Below are 18,326 nucleotides of genomic sequence, written 5' to 3'. Positions count from 1 at the left end.
TGGACTATTGTAAAGTGGTTGTTCCACTGGATATCATAAGGTGAATGCACCATTTTGTAAGTCGCTCTGGATAAGAGCGTCTGCTAAATGACTTAAATGTAATGTAAATTTAATACTTCCCCTAATGGCAGTTTAAACTGCTCTGCAACAGCAAATAATGGGCACATTCCTCTGCCCAGGTGTTGCTGACACGTGCCAGATCTTACAACACCTGGATAGATATTTTACATATCAGCTAATCACATCAAATGTTAATAGTAACCTGTCAGTCAATGACACAGTCGATGACATGGCACACAACCATTGGTTGACGCATGCAAAGTCTGAGCAAGAGAACGTGACCAGAGTCACCCCAGGAGTATGTGCATTGTGACATCACAGTTGCTTAAAGGAGCAATCCGCATTTGAAACAACAACAAAGTGTTCACTGTTTTGGCAAAAAAAGATGGAGAAATGTTATCACTCTTAAATTCATAGACAGAGCTATGGATGCAAGGAGTGACCATCCATAATATCAATATGATAGTTTTAACCATGTTTTGAGGCTATACAGTGTTTGCATTTACTTTGTGTATAAACATAGGAGTAAAAAAAAGTGTATTTTGGTTTCTGATGGGGTACGACAGTTGAACAAAGCTCATGAGGCGTTTATAATTTATATTCTTCAAGAATCAATAGTTACATTTCAACTGAAATGTTTGTTTATGTTTCTACCATTGTAGCTAGATGGAGTAGGCCAGGGGTGAAAGTAGATGTAATTTCTTCCCATTATGGGAACTCATGCACCAACATTTTTGATGTACCTAATCATAGAATTACGTATAGAATCCCTATTAATTCAATAGGATCTCTGTGGGCCTAGTCGTAAAGATTTGTCATTTAACTTTTAAAAAGTATTACCTTTTACTGTTGAATAAACACAACCAGTTTCCATCTGATTGTCAAACAATCACTTCAAAGGGCTCCTTTACTAGGCTACCCGCTCATGTTCATCCACTCACAACATATTACCAGCCTCCAAACAGTGATGAATGGAAACAGACATCTTTTACACAAAACACCAGAAAGTGCAGACCTAATGACATTTGGCGACTGTCAGTTGGCAAGATTTTTTACGTTTTTATTTTTATTTTGCAGGGATGCAGTACCAGAAATTACCTCTTTACTTTCTCCCCTGGAGTAGGCCTACAGCTTCATCTAGTGGTCGTGTCGGGGAACAAATCATCAGTATCACCACAGGGCAGGGGCAATGAGATAGTGTTGAATTTAGTCAAGAAAAAAATGAACTGCTATTTTGATAGGTGAATGCTTATTGGATCTAATAGAAGTTTCGTAATGCTTAGGTTGTTACGAGTGTACTGACAAGTGTGATGCAAGTCACATCGCGGCAATCTTGAGAAAAACACCTTATATCAGAGTTCGAAACAGTCTATGCATACCAGTGGAGGCTGCTGAGGGGAGGATGGCACATAATAATGGATTGAATGGAGCAAATGGAATGGACTCAAACCATATGTTGCCATGGGTCCTCAGATCCTCAAAAGGTTTTACAGCTGCACCATCGAGAGCGTCCTGACGGGTTGCATCACTGCCTCGTATGGCAACAGCTCGGCCTCCGACCGCAAGGCACTACAGAGGGTAGTGCGTACAGCCCAGTACATCACCGGGGTCAAGCTTCCTGCCATCCAGGACCTCTATACCAGGCGGTGTCATAGGAAGACCCTAAAAATTGTCAAAGACTCCAGCCACCCTTGTCATAGACTGCGCTCTCTGCTACCGCACGGCAAGCGGCACCGGCACGCCAAGTCTAATTCCAAGAGGCTTCTAAACAGCTTCTACCCACAAGCCATAAGACTCCTGAACAGCTAATCAAATGGCTACCCAGACTATTTGCACCCCCCCCCCCCATGCTGCTGCTACTCTGTTATTACATAGCCACTTTAATAACTCTACCTACATGTACTTCATTACCTCAATTACCAGCACACCAGTGCCCCCGCAGATTGACACATTGAATCTGTACCGGTACCCGCTGTATATAGCCCTGCTATTGTTATTTACTGCTGCTCTTTAATTATTTGTTTTTCTTATCTCTTACTTTTTTTTTTGTTGCTATTTTCTTAAAACTGCATTGTTGGTTAAGGGCTTGTAAGTAAGCAATTCACTGTAAGGTCTACAGCTATTGTATTCGGCGCATGTGACAAATAACATTTTATTTTATTTTATTTATCTCCTGCAATATGACGTCTCAAAATGGTCTGTAATGCACACTCCACAACAGAAGGTGGCGTTAAACATCCATGATCTAGAGACAGCAGCTGTCGCCTGACGTAGAAGAAAAAAATGCGTATTGCGAAAAAGGTGTCCACTAAGAAAGCTCGTCGTATACTGTAGATATCACTACAATATTCTGTATTTGTCTGTCTTTACAACCAATCAAATTATCAACCTACTCATGTAGCGAGCTTCTTACTTTAAACATCATTCTTGGATAATAGAGTCATAGTAGAAGAAGTCTCATTTCAATATGAATGAGCCAGAGGGACTGCGGTTCAGGAGACTGAACAGACCACAGATCATCACAGACGAATTACAGGAACCCCAATACAAGGGAACCAGGTAAGCTATCTTCCTCAGTATTGATATTAACATCAGATACTGCTTTCCTTGCTACTGTAGTATTGCATCACGCAACGATGCACAATCAACCACTGTGTATCGGACTGCATGATTCTCATTTGCGCTTCCAAGCTGATGGCAGATGTAGAGGTAAACAATCCATATCTAGGTCAGTTTTACACTCACTGACTAAAGGTAAAAGTGGATGGACTGAATATACAATTACTTTGCATTATGCATGCATGGTATGAACCAAACAGTCAGTAATAAGTGGAGAGAGCATTGACCAGCATGCACTTAGTGTAGGCTATTGATAGTAAGGCCTATTCAGGTTTTTCATAGATGCTTTCTCTCTGAAAATAGATACATGTGCATTCTGTGTGTATGTTTTGAGTACTGTATTATCCACTGTTGACCAGAGTTTATGGATCTCTTCAAACACCCAACAACAAATTGATATTAAAGCTACAGTCTGGGATCTGGGAATCTGTTCAATATACCCATTGCTTCTTGAAGAATGTAACTTAGGCCTATGCCTGAGGACACAACTATCATAACTTATAACCCCAAATGTAAAGGTTATAGGCCTACGCCATTGTCTAACAAGAACGTAAACCGACAATGTATAGCTTACAAATATATATATATATAGTGCCCTGTCTATGAATTTGAGAGAGGTAACATTTCCTCAGCTGTATAAAAAAGTTTAATTTATCTATGTTTTGTTTTTCCCAGTACCTATAGTGGAAAGGTATTCCGTGTGATCCTGGTGACCCTGGGAGGATGCCTGATCCTTCCATTGCTTGTAGTCTTTTTTCTGCTTGAGTCTCCTATTCACCCCGAGCTGCTTAGGTGAGCTGTCAAGAATTTAAATCCTTCTCTCTTTTTTTCTCCTGGTCTTTAGAATCATGTTCACTCTAATGTCTCAGAAATGTATTGACTTCAAGGCATTTACATTTTAGTCATTTAGCAGACGCTGTTATCCAGAGCGACTTACAGGAGCAATTAGGTGGTGTCAATGTAAATTGTCCGGTGGCGATTGTTATGAATTGTTCAGCAGTCTAATGGCTTCGGGGTAGAAGCTGTTGAGGAGCCTTTTGGTCCTAGACTTGGCGCTCCGGTACCGCTTGCCGTCTGGTAGCAGAGAAAACAGTCTATAACTTGGGTGACTGGAGTCTCTGACAATTTTATGGATCCAGTTGCAGAGGGAGGTGTTTAATCCCCAGGGTCCTTAGCTTAGTGATGAGCTTCGTGGGCACTATGGTGTTGAACGCTGAGCTGTAGTCAATGAACAGCATTCTCACATAGGTGTTCCTTTTGTCCAGGTGAGAAAGGGCAGTGTGGAGTGTGATTGAGATTGCGTAATCTGTGGATCTGTTGGGGCGGTATACAAATTGGAGTGGGTCTAGGGTGTCCGGGAGGATGCTGTGTATGTGAGCCATGACCAGCCTTTCAAAGCACTTCATGGCTACCGACGTGAGTGCTACGGGGTGGTAATCATTTAGGCAGGTTACCTTCTTCCTTGGGCACAGGGACTATGGTGGTCTGCTTGAAACATGGCGGTATTACAGACTCAGTCAGGGAGAGGTTGAAAATGTCAGTGAAGGCACTTGCCAGTTGGTCCGCGCACGCTTTGAGTGGCCTCGCCTTTGTGAATGTTGACCTGTTTAAAGGTCTTGCTCACATCAGCTACCGAGAGCGTTATCACAGTCATCTAGAACAGCTGGTGCTCTCATGCATGCTTCAGTGTTGCTTGCCTCAAAGCGAGCATAAAAGGCATTTAGCTCATCTGGTAGGCTCGCGTCACTGGGCAGCTCGCGTCTGGGATTCCCTTTGTAGTCCGTAATAGTTTTCAAGCCCTGCCACATCCGACGAGCGTCAGAGCCGGTGTAGTAGGATTCAATCTTAATCCTGTATCGACGCTTTGCTTGTTTGATGGTCCGTCTGAGGACATAGCGGGATTTCTTATAAGCGTCCGGATTAGTCTCCCGCTCCTTGAAAGCGGCAGCTCTAGCCTTTAGCTCGATGCGGATGTTGCCTGTAATCCATGGCTTCTGGTTGGGATATGTACGTACGGTCACTGTGGGGACGACGTCATTGATGCACTTATTGATGAAGCCGATGACTGAGGTGGTGTATTCCTCAATGCCATTGGATGAATCCCGGAACATATTCCAGTGTGCTAGCAAAACAGTCCTGTAGCGTAGCATCCGCGTCATCTGACCACTTCCGTATTGAGCGAGTCACTGGTACTTCCTGCTTAAGACTGTTTAATCAGCTTTACAGCAAGATACTTTAGAATCAGTCTGCATAGTCAACATTTCTGCTTACTTTTCAACTTTCAGGAAATCGGTTTGTGGAAACTATTATGTACTAGTCTTTCTCACAGATCTCACTCCACTGAATGAGTAGGCCTATACTACTTGTATAACATACATATTATGTAGTATATAGTCAGTATGTAGAATGGTTTCAGTCAACCTTATCAATAGAATTGATCATGTAGGCCTAGATGTTCTGATGCAAAGACAAAATGCTTAGCCAAACATTACTTTTTCAGTAATTGCTTAATTATTGATTGAAGAAAGATTGATGAGGCACTCGACTCAAAGTTTCAAAGCGGTTTCAATTTTCCCTGAGGCGCTTTTTGATTTTCTTTCCTCATTTCTTTCCTCTTGTCTTTTCAGCCTCAGTGAGCCGCCCCTTATGTCTGGCTGTTACGAGCCTAACTTTAAGCTGAGGGAGGCACAGCGGCTGTTTGAGGACCAGCTTGTTGGCCCAGAGTCTATTGCTAACTTTGGAGGTCAGTATGGGACTAGAGTATTCCAGCTGGAGTCTCGCCACATGACAATGTCTTTCATATCTTTCACCCAGTTTGTGTGGGCTTGTGTAATTTGGGGTGATTCCACAGTAACAGCAGTCTGATAGTTCAAAGCTGAAGGGGCAATGCTGGGGTAATACTGTCTGGATGGTTGTGTTGACCAATAATAGCAGATGCTTAAGTTTCCAAATCTCCACATACTCCGTGGTCTTAGTGACGGACAGGTATTTGGCATGACACATTGACACATCTGATTTGACTTGTGCTTTACTAGTTTACCTCTGCAACGGTTGTTCTATGCTGATGTCCAACATAATGCCTTTACGTTCGACCAGTTTCAACATACACATTTTGATTGTTTATCTCTCTCTCTCTCTCTCTCTCTATAGATTTGATTTACACTGGCACGGCCGATGGGAAGATAGTGAAGATTGAGGGCAAGAGCATCACTGTTATAGCCAGACTTGGCAAGCCACCCTGTGGTAAGTGAGTATGGGGCTTTGACTAACTGGTTGCTCACACATTGTGTCCATCTGATTTCATAAGCTTTCATTACACGATGTTGTCTCTACCCTCAACATGACATGATTTAGACAAATGATCCAATAGTTCCCATTGCTCAAGACTGGAGTTTCAAAATCTCATTCATAAGCAACTCTTAGCAGGTGCGTTTCACTCATGCCCTGTATGGATTGTTTTTATGCTTACGCAACAAGGACGGCTTAATGCACAACAGGCCTAGCATGTCGGCTCAAAACTGTAAAGACATGTCAAGAATAGACTCAAGCTCTAACCCAAGTATTTGCTCGTATTAATCAGATTAGCCTGTTCAAAATGATTGAAATAATTGCTCCCAATAAATGACTTTACATTCCACATGTCCACTGTGTTATGTGCTTTGTTTTAGATGGATCCCGTGAACAGGAGCCTAGCTGTGGACGACCCCTGGGTATCAGAGTGGGTCCTAACGGCACCCTGTTTGTAGCTGATGCCTACCTGGGGCTGTTCAAGGTCAACCCTGTCACAGGTAAGCAGCACACACAGCAATGGCATCACAGTTCTCTATTCCTTATAGGATCGATTTTAATATCAATAATGTGACAAAGACCTGTTTGTTTTTTGCAAGGTATTAAATATTTGTTTTAGATTTTCCAACAATTTCACCTTTTACTCAGTATAATCCATTTTGTTCAATATACTATCCTCAAAATAAAAGTGCTGGATTATACAAGTCATTTTAGTGTTTCTTTGACTCATTACAAAGGTGAGGTGACCAACCTGGTGTCGGCTGGGCAGATGGTTGGGGGCCGGAGGCTCTCCTTCGTCAACGACCTGGATGTAACGCAGGATGGGAGGAAAGTGTACTTCACCGACTCTAGCAGCAGGTGGCAGCGCAGAGACTACCTTCATCTCATCATGGAGGCCACAGCAGATGGACGGTAACTGTTACCACAGAACATATGGAGATCCTTGAGCACATTCTAATAGCAAGGTCTTGTCTACTTTGTCAAGAGTTTCTATTGATATTTATAGGGCAGGGGTCTCCAACCTTTGTAGCATGGGAGCTACTTTAAAAAAAATTCAACATGTTGTGAGCTACTCATTTTTTTCTAGCTTTCAATAGGCACATTCTTCTCTTCTCCTCTCCCCTGCAACTCTTCCCAGGCCCTTAGTGTACAAGAGAAAGTAGTGCACTGTTTTCTGACAATATACCTGGTAAAATAATGGCTAATTAGCAACAAAAAAATCCCTATAAAGCCCAATAAAATCTGTAATTGTTTTATCTCCCAAATTCTGTTTTATTTTTCTTGGTTTTAGACATTTTAGTTTTTCAATCTCAAAATGATAATTTTGTAGAGAAACAATGAAATTGAATCTTCTGAGTCCATGTCAATGCTTAAATCACATCAGGATGCAATTTATTTTATGTCTGGAAGGATTTTGGAGTGTAATTCCCCTTTAATTGCGCATTTGGCCCTTTTTAATTTGTCATCTAGCGAGAGAGGAATGTGCCTGTCTGGCGATGGTTCTGTGCTGCTCATTTCATGGCAAAGTTTACAAATAACAAATACAAATGATATACTTACTCATGATATACTTCTGCCAGGTAAGCTTACTTTACAGTTAACATTTAATTCAGAAGGTTTTGGGGAAAGTATTTCTGTAAATGAATTGGCAGATATTGTGTTTCAGAATTGTTTGGCTAGCTACTCATAGGTGGGCTGCGAGCTTCTGGTAGCTCGCGATCGACCTGTTGGAGACCCCTGATATAGGGCCTTGTCATATTTTAATCATGAATTTTCTAGAATGAAAGCTATATCCCTTACTTAAAAGCATTTGCGTTGATACATAATGCGGGTACCTTACATTTTTAAGAAATTGAACACTTTATTAAGACAACAACCTGAAGTCTGAGCGAAGCTGTCCGTATGTAACCCTTTGTCTGTTTTCCAGCGTGTTGGAGTACGACACCGAGACCAAGGAGGTGACAGTGCTGATGGAGAACCTTCGTTTTGCCAACGGGATCCAGCTTTTCCCTGATGAGGAGTCTGTGCTGGTGGCTGAGACCACTATGGCTCGGATACGCAGGTACTGTAGACTTGATCCTCCCGAGGAACACAACCAACCTTATTTAACTACTGCACCGAGTGACGAAATGCTGCCCAAAGGGGATTGAAACGTTCTTTAGTTATCTCATGTTTCATCAGATGCTAGGTTGTTGTGTTGCCGGCTTTTTGAACGTGCTCCAAGTGCTCCAACAGGATTTTTTAAATTCTTCTCTGGTTTTCATTATTTTCTCTCTCCCTTATCAAGATTTCATGAATATATGTTGCCTTTGTAATATCAAACTTTTTTAAACCTGCCGGGAGGACAGTCAGTTCTCCCAAGACTCACATGTATAAATGATGCAAGCTCACTGTTGCCTCGGTAACAGAGCCCCTTCACTAAGCTGCCTGAGCAGAAAGTCAAAATTGGCTTGTCCTTCCACTAATTTTGGAGGTGAGGGGGAATGAGTGGGAGGGAGGTGTTCATTGTTTGTTCATTTCAGCCCGTATGGTAATGCAGACAGTTAGGGGAAGTTTTTTTTATTTGCTTACTGTGCAGAATGGAAATCAGTAAGTGATTCCTTGAAAAACGGGGCACAATTTAAATATTTTTTTTTTTATGGTATTTTAGGTTTCCCCAGCAAGTAGATTGTCTCCCTCCCATAACTGGTTTATAATAGTCATAAGTAATGCATTTTCTTTTGGCTTTATCAATGCAGACAGTTTGCTGAGTCAAATCCCCTGCTGCTGCTAAGAGATCTGAAGTTGGCTTGTTCTTCTATAACACAGACTTCAAAGTATTGTGAAGACTGCTCGTACAGGAGTTTTGTCAAATGTTTTGAATTGTTTCCCATAATACCTCTGTTACCTGTCACACATACCATAAGCATGAGGCAAGCCATTTTAACCTTAATCTGCATGACAGAATGGACTTTCTTTCCCTCATCTCCTGAATTCCCACGACTTTGTTTCTGACTGTGTCCGTGCAGAGTCCATGTGTCAGGTCTAAATAAGGGAGGAATGGACACGTTTGTTGACAACCTTCCTGGTTTCCCTGACAACATCCGTCGCAGCTCCTCTGGAGGGTACTGGGTGGCCATGTCAGCGGTGCGGCCCAACCCTGGATTCTCCATGCTGGACTTTCTGTCCCAGAAGCCCTGGATAAAAAAGCTAATATTTAAGGTAGATGATATGTTGTAAAATAATATCTTTCATTTTAATCCACCAAAAGACTAAAGGGAGATTTGACATGTCCTATTTACTGTGACTGTAAGTCTGGTATTCATTCCTGTTGGTCTGTTTCTTGGGTGTTTTTGCATACAAGGGTTTGGGATCTTGCAAGCTGGAAATCTGCCTAAATATTGAAGGAATACATACAGTATACCTCATTCATTGTGACCATGAGACCATTTTGTTAGACTGTCTCTTTGTGTGATCTCTACTTCAGTCTGGTTTTGGTGATAAGACTCACCCCCCCCCCATCTCTCATCACCCCTCCCCCTCTCCCTGCAGCTCTTCAGTCAGGACGTGCTGATGAAGTTTGTGCCTCGCTACAGTCTGGTGATAGAGCTCCAGGAGAGCGGGGCGTGCATGCGTAGCTTCCATGACCCCCACGGCATGGTGGCAGCCTACGTCAGCGAGGCACACGAGCACGACGGCCACCTCTACCTAGGCTCTTTCCGCTCCCCTTACCTCTGCAAGCTGGATCTCAGCAAGGTTTGAGCTGGGAGCTGAGCACAACCGCTGTCTCGTACAAAACCCATAGTGTTGCTTTCTGATGAAAACCACTCATCTCCAAAACAGGAACTTTTCAGGAAATGGAAAAAACTGCCATATTTTCCCATTAACAAACATACTATTATGAAACTTCAGAAGCTGTTTTGAATATATGTTCTTGGTCCTGAGTCGTGAAATGTTCAGAGTACATTGAGGGGAGTTACTGCTTTCAATACATGTTTAAAAAAAAAATGGAGAATCGGTTTTCATCAGACAGCAATATGTTCCACACTGTGAGACTGCTCTCTGCCTACCTAACACCTCCCTACCTAGTCTTTCCCAAAGTAGTGTTTTCCAATAACAGATACATTGGAATTGATCAGAATGGCTTAATGCTTGATGTGCTGCATTTGCATTGCTTTTCGCCAGCTTCAGGAAAACATGGGCTAGTCTTCATTAAGTAGCTGCACTACTGAGGCACATTTGACTGGGATGCATATCCGTCCTTTCTAATCTTATCAGCCCAGAATGAACTATTAACCCTTTAACTTCTGTCGACAGGTATGATCGTGTGTTTCATTTGGAGCTCAAATGCTTTTTTTTTTTTTTTAACCAAGCATTCCTTGGGCCAAATTGTTTGTGCAAAAATCCCCATGTTATAAAGTACATTGTTTTTCAGGTCTGTTTTGTGTTGTTGAAACGAGGTGCCAAATCTGTTACTTTTCTTGTGTGAACCATTCAGCACTGAGCTCTCATCTCATCCCTAAATATAACTGAAAATGTTATTCTTGTACTTCAAACTTAATTTTATCAGTAGAAATAGATGTAAAAAACACTGAATCTGTATTATTTTAGGAGTGCCACTTTAAACTGATTTCTTCTGTTGTGTATATTTAGATATCCTAGACCTAGTTGATCATACTAAATGTGGTGAAAAATGATATAAGTATCAATCATTTCCCTTGATTTTATATATTGCACAACTGCTTAACGGAATGTCAATTTTTTGCTCAATGTTGAATGCTGCCGGCCTTCAACTGACCTTCCTTTGAATTAAATCAGTTTGCCTAATAATGAAAAACATGACATTTCTACTTTGTTTATATACTACCATAAAATATTAGCCTGCTACTGACCCACTGCATGTCTTAAGAGAGAAACCAGTTGGACAGAAGTCTGTCAGTGTACACCTCAAATGTACAGTAGACATGAGCACACAGAAACCCTCCCCTGCCTCAGAGCCAGTGGAGCTCAGATCAAGGGCCTCATTAAGAGGGTGCACGGAGCGCTGCTTCAAAAGGTTACTGAGAGCACCAGGGCTGCCCTCTGCGGGAGGGGCCCCTCCACTGCTGCTGGCTCTACTCGCTCAAGATCAGACGCTGCTGCACTGGTTTCATAAGAGCCTTTGAATGATGGAGGCTGTATCATACACCGGACCAGGCTTTTCAAAGGGTATAGGTCACAGGGTGCTGACGAGGAATGATATCCCTGTCCGTAAAAAGGCCCAGTGGAGCAAGCCTTCAGATGGAATCTCTAGAAGTTTAGATTGTGCTCGGAACGGCCGCACAGATTTTCTATTCTTTCCTTCGGATATGATTCAGTTTGGGATTTAAGATGTTATTGATCAGAATTTATCAGTCTGTGCAGACTAACTCAGGCCAAAACATGATTATTTATAATTGATCATTGTATAATTTGCAAGGGATAAAGCAGTCCAGGATTACAAGGTTAGGTTGTTGTAGCTGTGTAAGTTAGCCTAACATGCATATTGGTACTGAAGACATATAGTAATTGCCATTGCTAAACCATACGTTAAGGCTCAATTTTATTTAGAGAAATGAAAATGCTCAGTTATGGGATCATGTTTGGAGGGAAACGGCTTAGGAACTTCCTCAGAACATTGAATGGATTGGGTTTCATGGAGAAGTTGAAGGTTGGTCAGATGGGCTGCACGAAAAATAGGTAGTCTTCATGAAGTGGAGCCAAGGTATAGACCAAACCTCAAAGTCACAGTGGAAGGTCTGAAAGACAAAAATGCACTATTATAATGAATCACTCCAACAATGTCATTACTTTCAGCTATGATCCACTTGCCAGCCAAAATTAGTGCTGATCTTCACCCAGTTGCTATACACACACACACAAACTTCAACATAATGTATCATATTTCAATTCACTACTTATTTCTAAACTAAAAACATACAATACCTGCTGCAACAAACCATCTGGTTGGAACTTGCAGTTGGCCAGGTCTGGGTCTCTGTGTCCGTTTTTGTGGCACACGGTCCGTGAGAGGTCTACTTCCAAAATGTATTTGAGTACCTTTACAATCTGTAACAGAAAGCTACATTGAACTGAAGTTTGCGCCTCACTGGTGTAGTCCAACTATATCAGGGCTGCCCCAACCCTCTTCCCAGAGATCTACTGTCCTGTAGGTTCAGTCAACCCTAATTTAGCATATCTGATTCAGCTAGTTAAGGTCTGGTTGAGCAGCTAATTAGTAGAATCAGGTGTGTTAAATTAGGGTTGGACTGAAAACCCACAGGATGGTAGATCTCCAGGAAGAGGGTTGGGAAGCCCTGAACTATATTGTGAGCCATACAATATACGAGTGTTTCCCCCAACAGCACACATTTGTATTGTAGCCCTGGACAAGCACACCTGATTCAACTTATCAGCAAATCCCTCAATGAGTTGAATGAGGGGTGTTTGTCCAAGGCTACAACATAAATGTGATGTTGGGAAACAATTCCAAATGGTATGGTTCACAATATAGTTGGACTGTACCAGTGAGGCATGAACTTCAATTCAACATAGCTTTCAACCTTATTTCAACACCATATTGAACACATTCGATATACACGACTACTTCAGTATAAGATGTCAGTCCTCCATACCCGTCTATCGGCTTTTTCAATTGCAGATGGCTTGAAGAGAAAAGCTGATTGTTAAATGAATAGGTCCCATGAAGCAGCGCTTTTAGGACCCCCTTGTCATTTGTGTTGATCTTACATGGAGCGCCAGGCACTAACCTTTGGCAACTGACTGGAAACAAAAAAGCTCATTCAACAAATTCACTAAAATGTTTGCTACTTTAGGTTTTAGGTTCTACAGGTCTTACACTTCCTATAAAAACACAGAATTAGGTCAGCTTACACAAGACTGTGCTATAACTGACCGTCAGAACTGTAGCCAAAGGCAAGTGACAATATTTCTCATACCGATAAAGTCAACCAACATGAGCAGAGAAATCTGACTCCCCACAAAGAAACTGAAACCAGGCCATAAGGGCCTAACGCTAACAGGATACAGTTGCATTATTTCACAAGAATAATCATTAACAGTCATGCACCGCTACTGATCAAAAGACAATTAATTAGTCAACATTTTTGTAATTACAGACATTGTGTGGTTATGGTAAAGTAATCAGAATTGTTAAATTGTGGACATAAATTTACAAATCCTCAATCCTAAGAAAACCTAGATAAACTGGCTTCACAAACATGACATGCAACTTCTACTAAACACAGACAATTTCATCCTATTAAAATACGATCTTACCAATTGAGCACAAGCCAGAGAAGATCAGAAGCATGTAACTCAGCCCCATGCCTGTTGGAGATTTCTCAACACTGTTCTGTTTATTTTACTTCCTGTAAGGCAACACTTCCACCACATGTTGCAGACTAGAAAAACCTACCATGGGCCTACTTCCACAAGACAATCAATTAACTAGCAGATGTAGCCAATAGAGAAAACTGAACAAACTAGTTTGATCATTTCAATATCTTTTGATTGACATTCTCTAATCTTTTTGCAACAGAACATTATTTTCATGAATTGTGTTACATGGAAAGGTGGTGCTTAACCTATATTTAATCAGTACATAAAATAAAAGAACCACAACCAATTTTTAATTGGCCTTACATTGGTTTAAAGCTCCCGTTGAACAGTCTTGTGTAATAGCATCATTTTTATGTTTAGACAGGCAGCCCAATTCTGATTTTTTTCCCCACTAATTGGTCTTTTGACCAATCGCATCAGATCTTTTTCAGATCTGATTGGTGAAAAGACCAATTAGTTAGCCTCCCGAGTGGTGCAGCAGTCAAAGGCACTGCAATGCTTGAGGCGTCACTACAGATACGCAACCGCGAGAACCATGACGACGCACGGGTTAGGGGAGGGTTTTACCGGCCGGGATGTCCTTGTCCCATCGCGCTCTAGCGACTCCTGTGGCGGGCCGTGCGCATGCACGCTGCCACTTTGGCCAGTTGTATGGTGTCCTCCGACACATCTCATGGCTCTCGACCTTCGCCTCTCCCGATATCCAATTGGATATCGCACACACACAAAAAAAAGACCAATTAGTGAAAATAAAGAACAGTAGAAGAACAGTGCTGCTTGTGTAAACGTAAAAGGGATTTTTAAAATAATGATGTCTGTGGAAAGTGGCAATAAAAAGTAATAAAACATGAATAATAAAAAGGCTTCTAATCATCCACAAGAAACCAAAGTAGGCTTTGAGAAAACCGTAAAAGTGACTAAATTCATGACATGTACAGGCATAAAACACTACTCTATGGGCTACTCATACTGTAGATATACTGTACATTGTTTGTAGTACCAATTACCACCAGCAGCTGGTAGACATAGCTCGCTTTTCCACGAGCTTTGTCTGCATTGAATTGACAAAATAATGTCTTATTTTACACAAGGAGGTAGAAATCCAGATGTGAATTATTACATTTTGGAAAACGTCATGGAGTTGTAGAAATCTCAACTAGAGAACGTCGATGATTACACTGACTGGGGGAATCAGTTTAGGCCATGTCAGAGTGACCTGAATCGAGACATTTTTGGAAACTATATCCTGTGGATAAATCTGAACATTTACTCTAACAACCCTGTTTTGAGAGACCAAACTGCACTCCTCAAAACATCTGATGCACTTTTATTTCACTTGTGTCTTGTCTGTAAAGAAGTGCATTGCACTTTCAGTATGTAGAAGTAACATCAAGTTAATTATAATGCTCAACTTTAACTGGTTTACTGGACCAGTAACTGGTTTACTGGTCCCACATCCCATAAATGGGATAAAGCCAGAAGTGGGAAACTGTACACATTTTGTCATGTCTGTCAAATGTGGTCTTCATTGGCTGTATCCTCATTGTCTCTTTATTCCCTGTCACATCACTTGACCATGAATTGCATTCTGGTTTTGACATCTTTCTGCATTAAAAAAATCTGCTCTCTGAAAAAGGTCAGTAGACGTTCTACTTCAGAGGAGAGAGATGGTAGTTCACCGATGCTCTAAGGTTGAACCTCTGTCATTAAAGTCCCTCCCCATCTGTCGTTGCTCACTCACTGACAGAGAACGTTATCTTATTTTGGTTTTTCACAGCTTCCCACTCTAGGGAAAATCCTGTTTTTCACGCTTCATGTTGGCAGAAACTGGTCTTTGGATTTCAATGATTTACTTAGTATCTCACAATGATAAGTCAATCAGACACATGACATATCCTCAAATCTAACCCTGTAGTTCTGCTAGGCGATCCTTTTAAAAATGTTTTTAAAATGTTTCTGAGAATCCTATACTAACTCTTAGATGGGACGTCTGATGTCCACTGACTGCACTCTCACTTTCCTGACCAAGGAAATTATGACTTTTGGCAGATTTGTTCTTAATATAAAAAAAGCATGAATTATCACTATGAGTTATGTGAGGTGCACGACATTGCCAAAAGTATGTGGACACCACTTCAAATTAGTGTATTCAGCTTTTTCAGCCACACCTGTTGCTAACAGGTGTATAAAATCGAGCACACAGCCATGCAATCTCCATAGACAAACATTGGCAGTAGAATGGCCCGTACTGAAGAGCTCAGTGACTTTCAACGTGGCACCGTCATTTTTTGTATATATATTTTTTTCACCTTTATTTAACCAGGTAGGCTAGTTGAGAACAAGTTCTCATTTACAACTGTGACCTGGCCAAGATAAAGCATAGCAATTCAACACATACAACAACACAGAGTTACACATGGAATAAACAAAACATACAGTCAATAATACAGTAGAACAAAAGAAAACAAAAAGTCTATATACAGTGAGTGCAAATAAGGTAAGATAAGGGAGTTAAGGCAATAAATAGGCCATGGTGGCGAAGTAATTACAATATAGCAATTAAACACTGGAATGGTAGATGTGCAGAAGATGAATGTGCAAGTAGAGATATTGGGGTGCAAAGGAGCAAGATAAATAAATAAATAAATACAGTATGGGGATGAGGTAGGTAGGTAGATAGATGGCTGTTTACAGATGGGCTATGTACTGTGAGCTGCTCTGACAGCTGGTGCTTAAAGCTAGTGAGGGAGATATGAGTCTCCAGCTTCAGAGATTTTTGCAGTTCGTTCCAGTCATTGGTTGCAGAGAACTGGAAGGAAAGACGACCAAAGGAGGAATTGGCTTTGGGGGTGACCAGTGAGATATACCTGCTGGAGCGCGTGCTACGAGTGGGTGCTGCTATGGTGACCAGTGAGCTGAGATAAGGCTGGGATTTACCTAGCAGAGACTTGTAGATAACCTGTAGCCAGTGGGTTTGGCGTACAGGTCGCAATAGTGGGTAGTGTATGGGGCTTTGGTGACAAAACAGATGGCACTGTGATAGACTGCATCCAGTTTGTTGAGTAGAGTGTTGGAGGCTATTTTATAGATGACATCACCGACGTCAAGTATCGGTAGGATGGTAAAGTTTTACGAGGGTATGTTTGGCAGCATGAGTGAAGGATGCTTTATTGCGATATAGGAAGCCGATTCTAGATTTAATTTTGGATTGGAGATGTTTAATGTGAGTCTGGAAGGAGAGTTTGCAGTATAACCAGACACCTAGGTATTTGTAGTTGTCCACGTATTCTAAGTCAGAGCCGTCCAGAGTAGTGATGCTGGACGGGCAAGCAGGTGCAGGCAGTGATCGATTGAATAGCATGCATTTAGTTTTACTTGCGTTTAAGAGCAAGTAAAAGGCCACGGAAGGAGAGTTGTATGGCATTGAAGCTCGTCTGGAGGTTAGTTAACAGTGTCCAAAGAGGGGCCAGAAGTATACAGAATGGTGTTGTCTGAGTAGAGATGGATCAGAGAATCACCAGCAGCAAGAGCAACATCATTGATGTATACAGAGAAGAGAGTCGGCCCGAGAATTGAACCCTGTGGCACCCCCATAGAGACTGCCAGAGGTCCGGACAACAGGCCCTCCGATTTGACACGCTGAACTCTATCAGAGAAGTAGCTGGTAAACCAGGCGAGGCAATCATTTGAGAAACCAAGGCTGTCGAGTCTGCCAATAAGAATGTGGTGATGACAGAGTCGAAAGCCTTGGCCAGGTCGATGAATACGGCTGCACAGTAATGTCTCTTATCGATGGCGGTTATGTCATTTAGGACCTTGAGCGTGGCTGAGGTGCACCCATGACCAGCTCTGAAACCAGATTGCATAGCGGAGAAGGTACGGTGGGATTGAAAATTGTCGGTAATCTGTTTGTTAACTTGGCTTTCGAAGACCTTAGAAAGACAGGGTAGGATAGATATAGGTCTGTAGCAGTTTGGGTCTAGAGTGTCACCCCCTTTGAAGAGGGGAATGACCGCGGCAGCTTTCCAATCTTTGGGAATCTCAGACGATACGAAAGAGAGGTTGAACAGGCTAGTAATAGGGGTTGCAACAATTTCAGCAGATAATTTTAGAAAGAGAACGTCCAGATTGTCTAGCCCAGCTGATTTGTAGGGGTCCAGATTTTGCAGCTCTTTCAGAACATCAGCTATCTGGATTTTATCACGACTGTCATAGGAAGGAGCGGACCAAAGTGCAGCGTGTGTGTCGTTCCACATTTTATTTTCACTGTGAAACTATGCAATACATACACAATTAACTGAACGAACAAAAACAACAAACCGTGACGCAGAGTAGAAACATACACTAACTCAAAACCAATCTCCCACAAACCCAGGTGGAAAAAACACCTACTTAATTATGATCTCCAATTAGAGACAACGATGACCAGCTGCCTCTAATTGGAGATCATCCCAAACAAATCCCAACATAGAAATACAAAACTAGAACATAACAACATAGAAAAACTAAACTAGAAACTCCCCCTGTCACGCCCTGACCTACTCTACCATAGAAAATAACAACTTTCTATGGTCAGGACGTGACAGATTTGGGTGAAGGAGAAACGGTGGGGGCTTTGGCGGGTTGCTGTGGAGGGTGCCGGGCAGTTGACCGGGGTAGCCAGGTGGAAAGCATGGCCAGCCGTAGGGAAAATGCTTATTGAAATTTTCAATTATAGTGGATTTATCGGTGGTAACAGTGTTTCCTAGCCTCAGAGCAGTGGGCAGCTGGGAGGAGGTGCTCTTATTCTCCATGGACTTTACAGTGTCCCAGAACTTTTTTGAGTTAGTACTACAGGATGCAAATGTTTGAAAAAGCTAGCCTTAGCTTTCTTAACTGCCTGTGTATATTTGTTGTGGTCCCGTGTGGCTCAGTTGGTAGAGCATGGTGTTTGCAATGCCAGGGTTGTGGGTTCGATTCCCACGGGAGACCAGTACGGGGAAGAAAAAAAAAAATTATGA

The 18,326-nt window shown here is 41.9% G+C and overlaps 1 protein-coding gene and 1 pseudogene across 1 annotated transcript; one reads left to right on the top strand and one right to left on the bottom strand.

Annotated features, from left to right (window-relative positions):
- The first annotated feature begins 2,349 nt into the window (after positions 1-2,349).
- LOC100195226 (adipocyte plasma membrane associated protein) lies at positions 2,350-10,785 on the top strand. Its single transcript, NM_001140255.1, is given in 9 exon segments — positions 2,350-2,619; positions 3,355-3,471; positions 5,307-5,422; positions 5,830-5,922; positions 6,348-6,467; positions 6,705-6,879; positions 7,895-8,029; positions 8,976-9,168; positions 9,499-10,785. Coding segments are annotated over 9 exon segments (1,251 nt in total). The 5' UTR covers positions 2,350-2,527; the 3' UTR covers positions 9,709-10,785.
- Positions 10,786-11,510: 725 nt separating this feature from the next.
- Positions 11,511-13,497, bottom strand: LOC106608651 (cystatin-F-like; annotated as a pseudogene).
- Between the last annotated feature and the right edge of the window lie 4,829 nt (positions 13,498-18,326).

This window comes from Salmo salar, chromosome ssa01, assembly GCF_905237065.1.
Source record: "Salmo salar chromosome ssa01, Ssal_v3.1, whole genome shotgun sequence".
Classification (NCBI taxonomy): domain Eukaryota; kingdom Metazoa; phylum Chordata; class Actinopteri; order Salmoniformes; family Salmonidae; genus Salmo; species Salmo salar.
The sequence above is the reverse complement of the archived record's forward strand: the minus strand, read 5'-3'. Positions and strand labels throughout refer to the sequence as shown.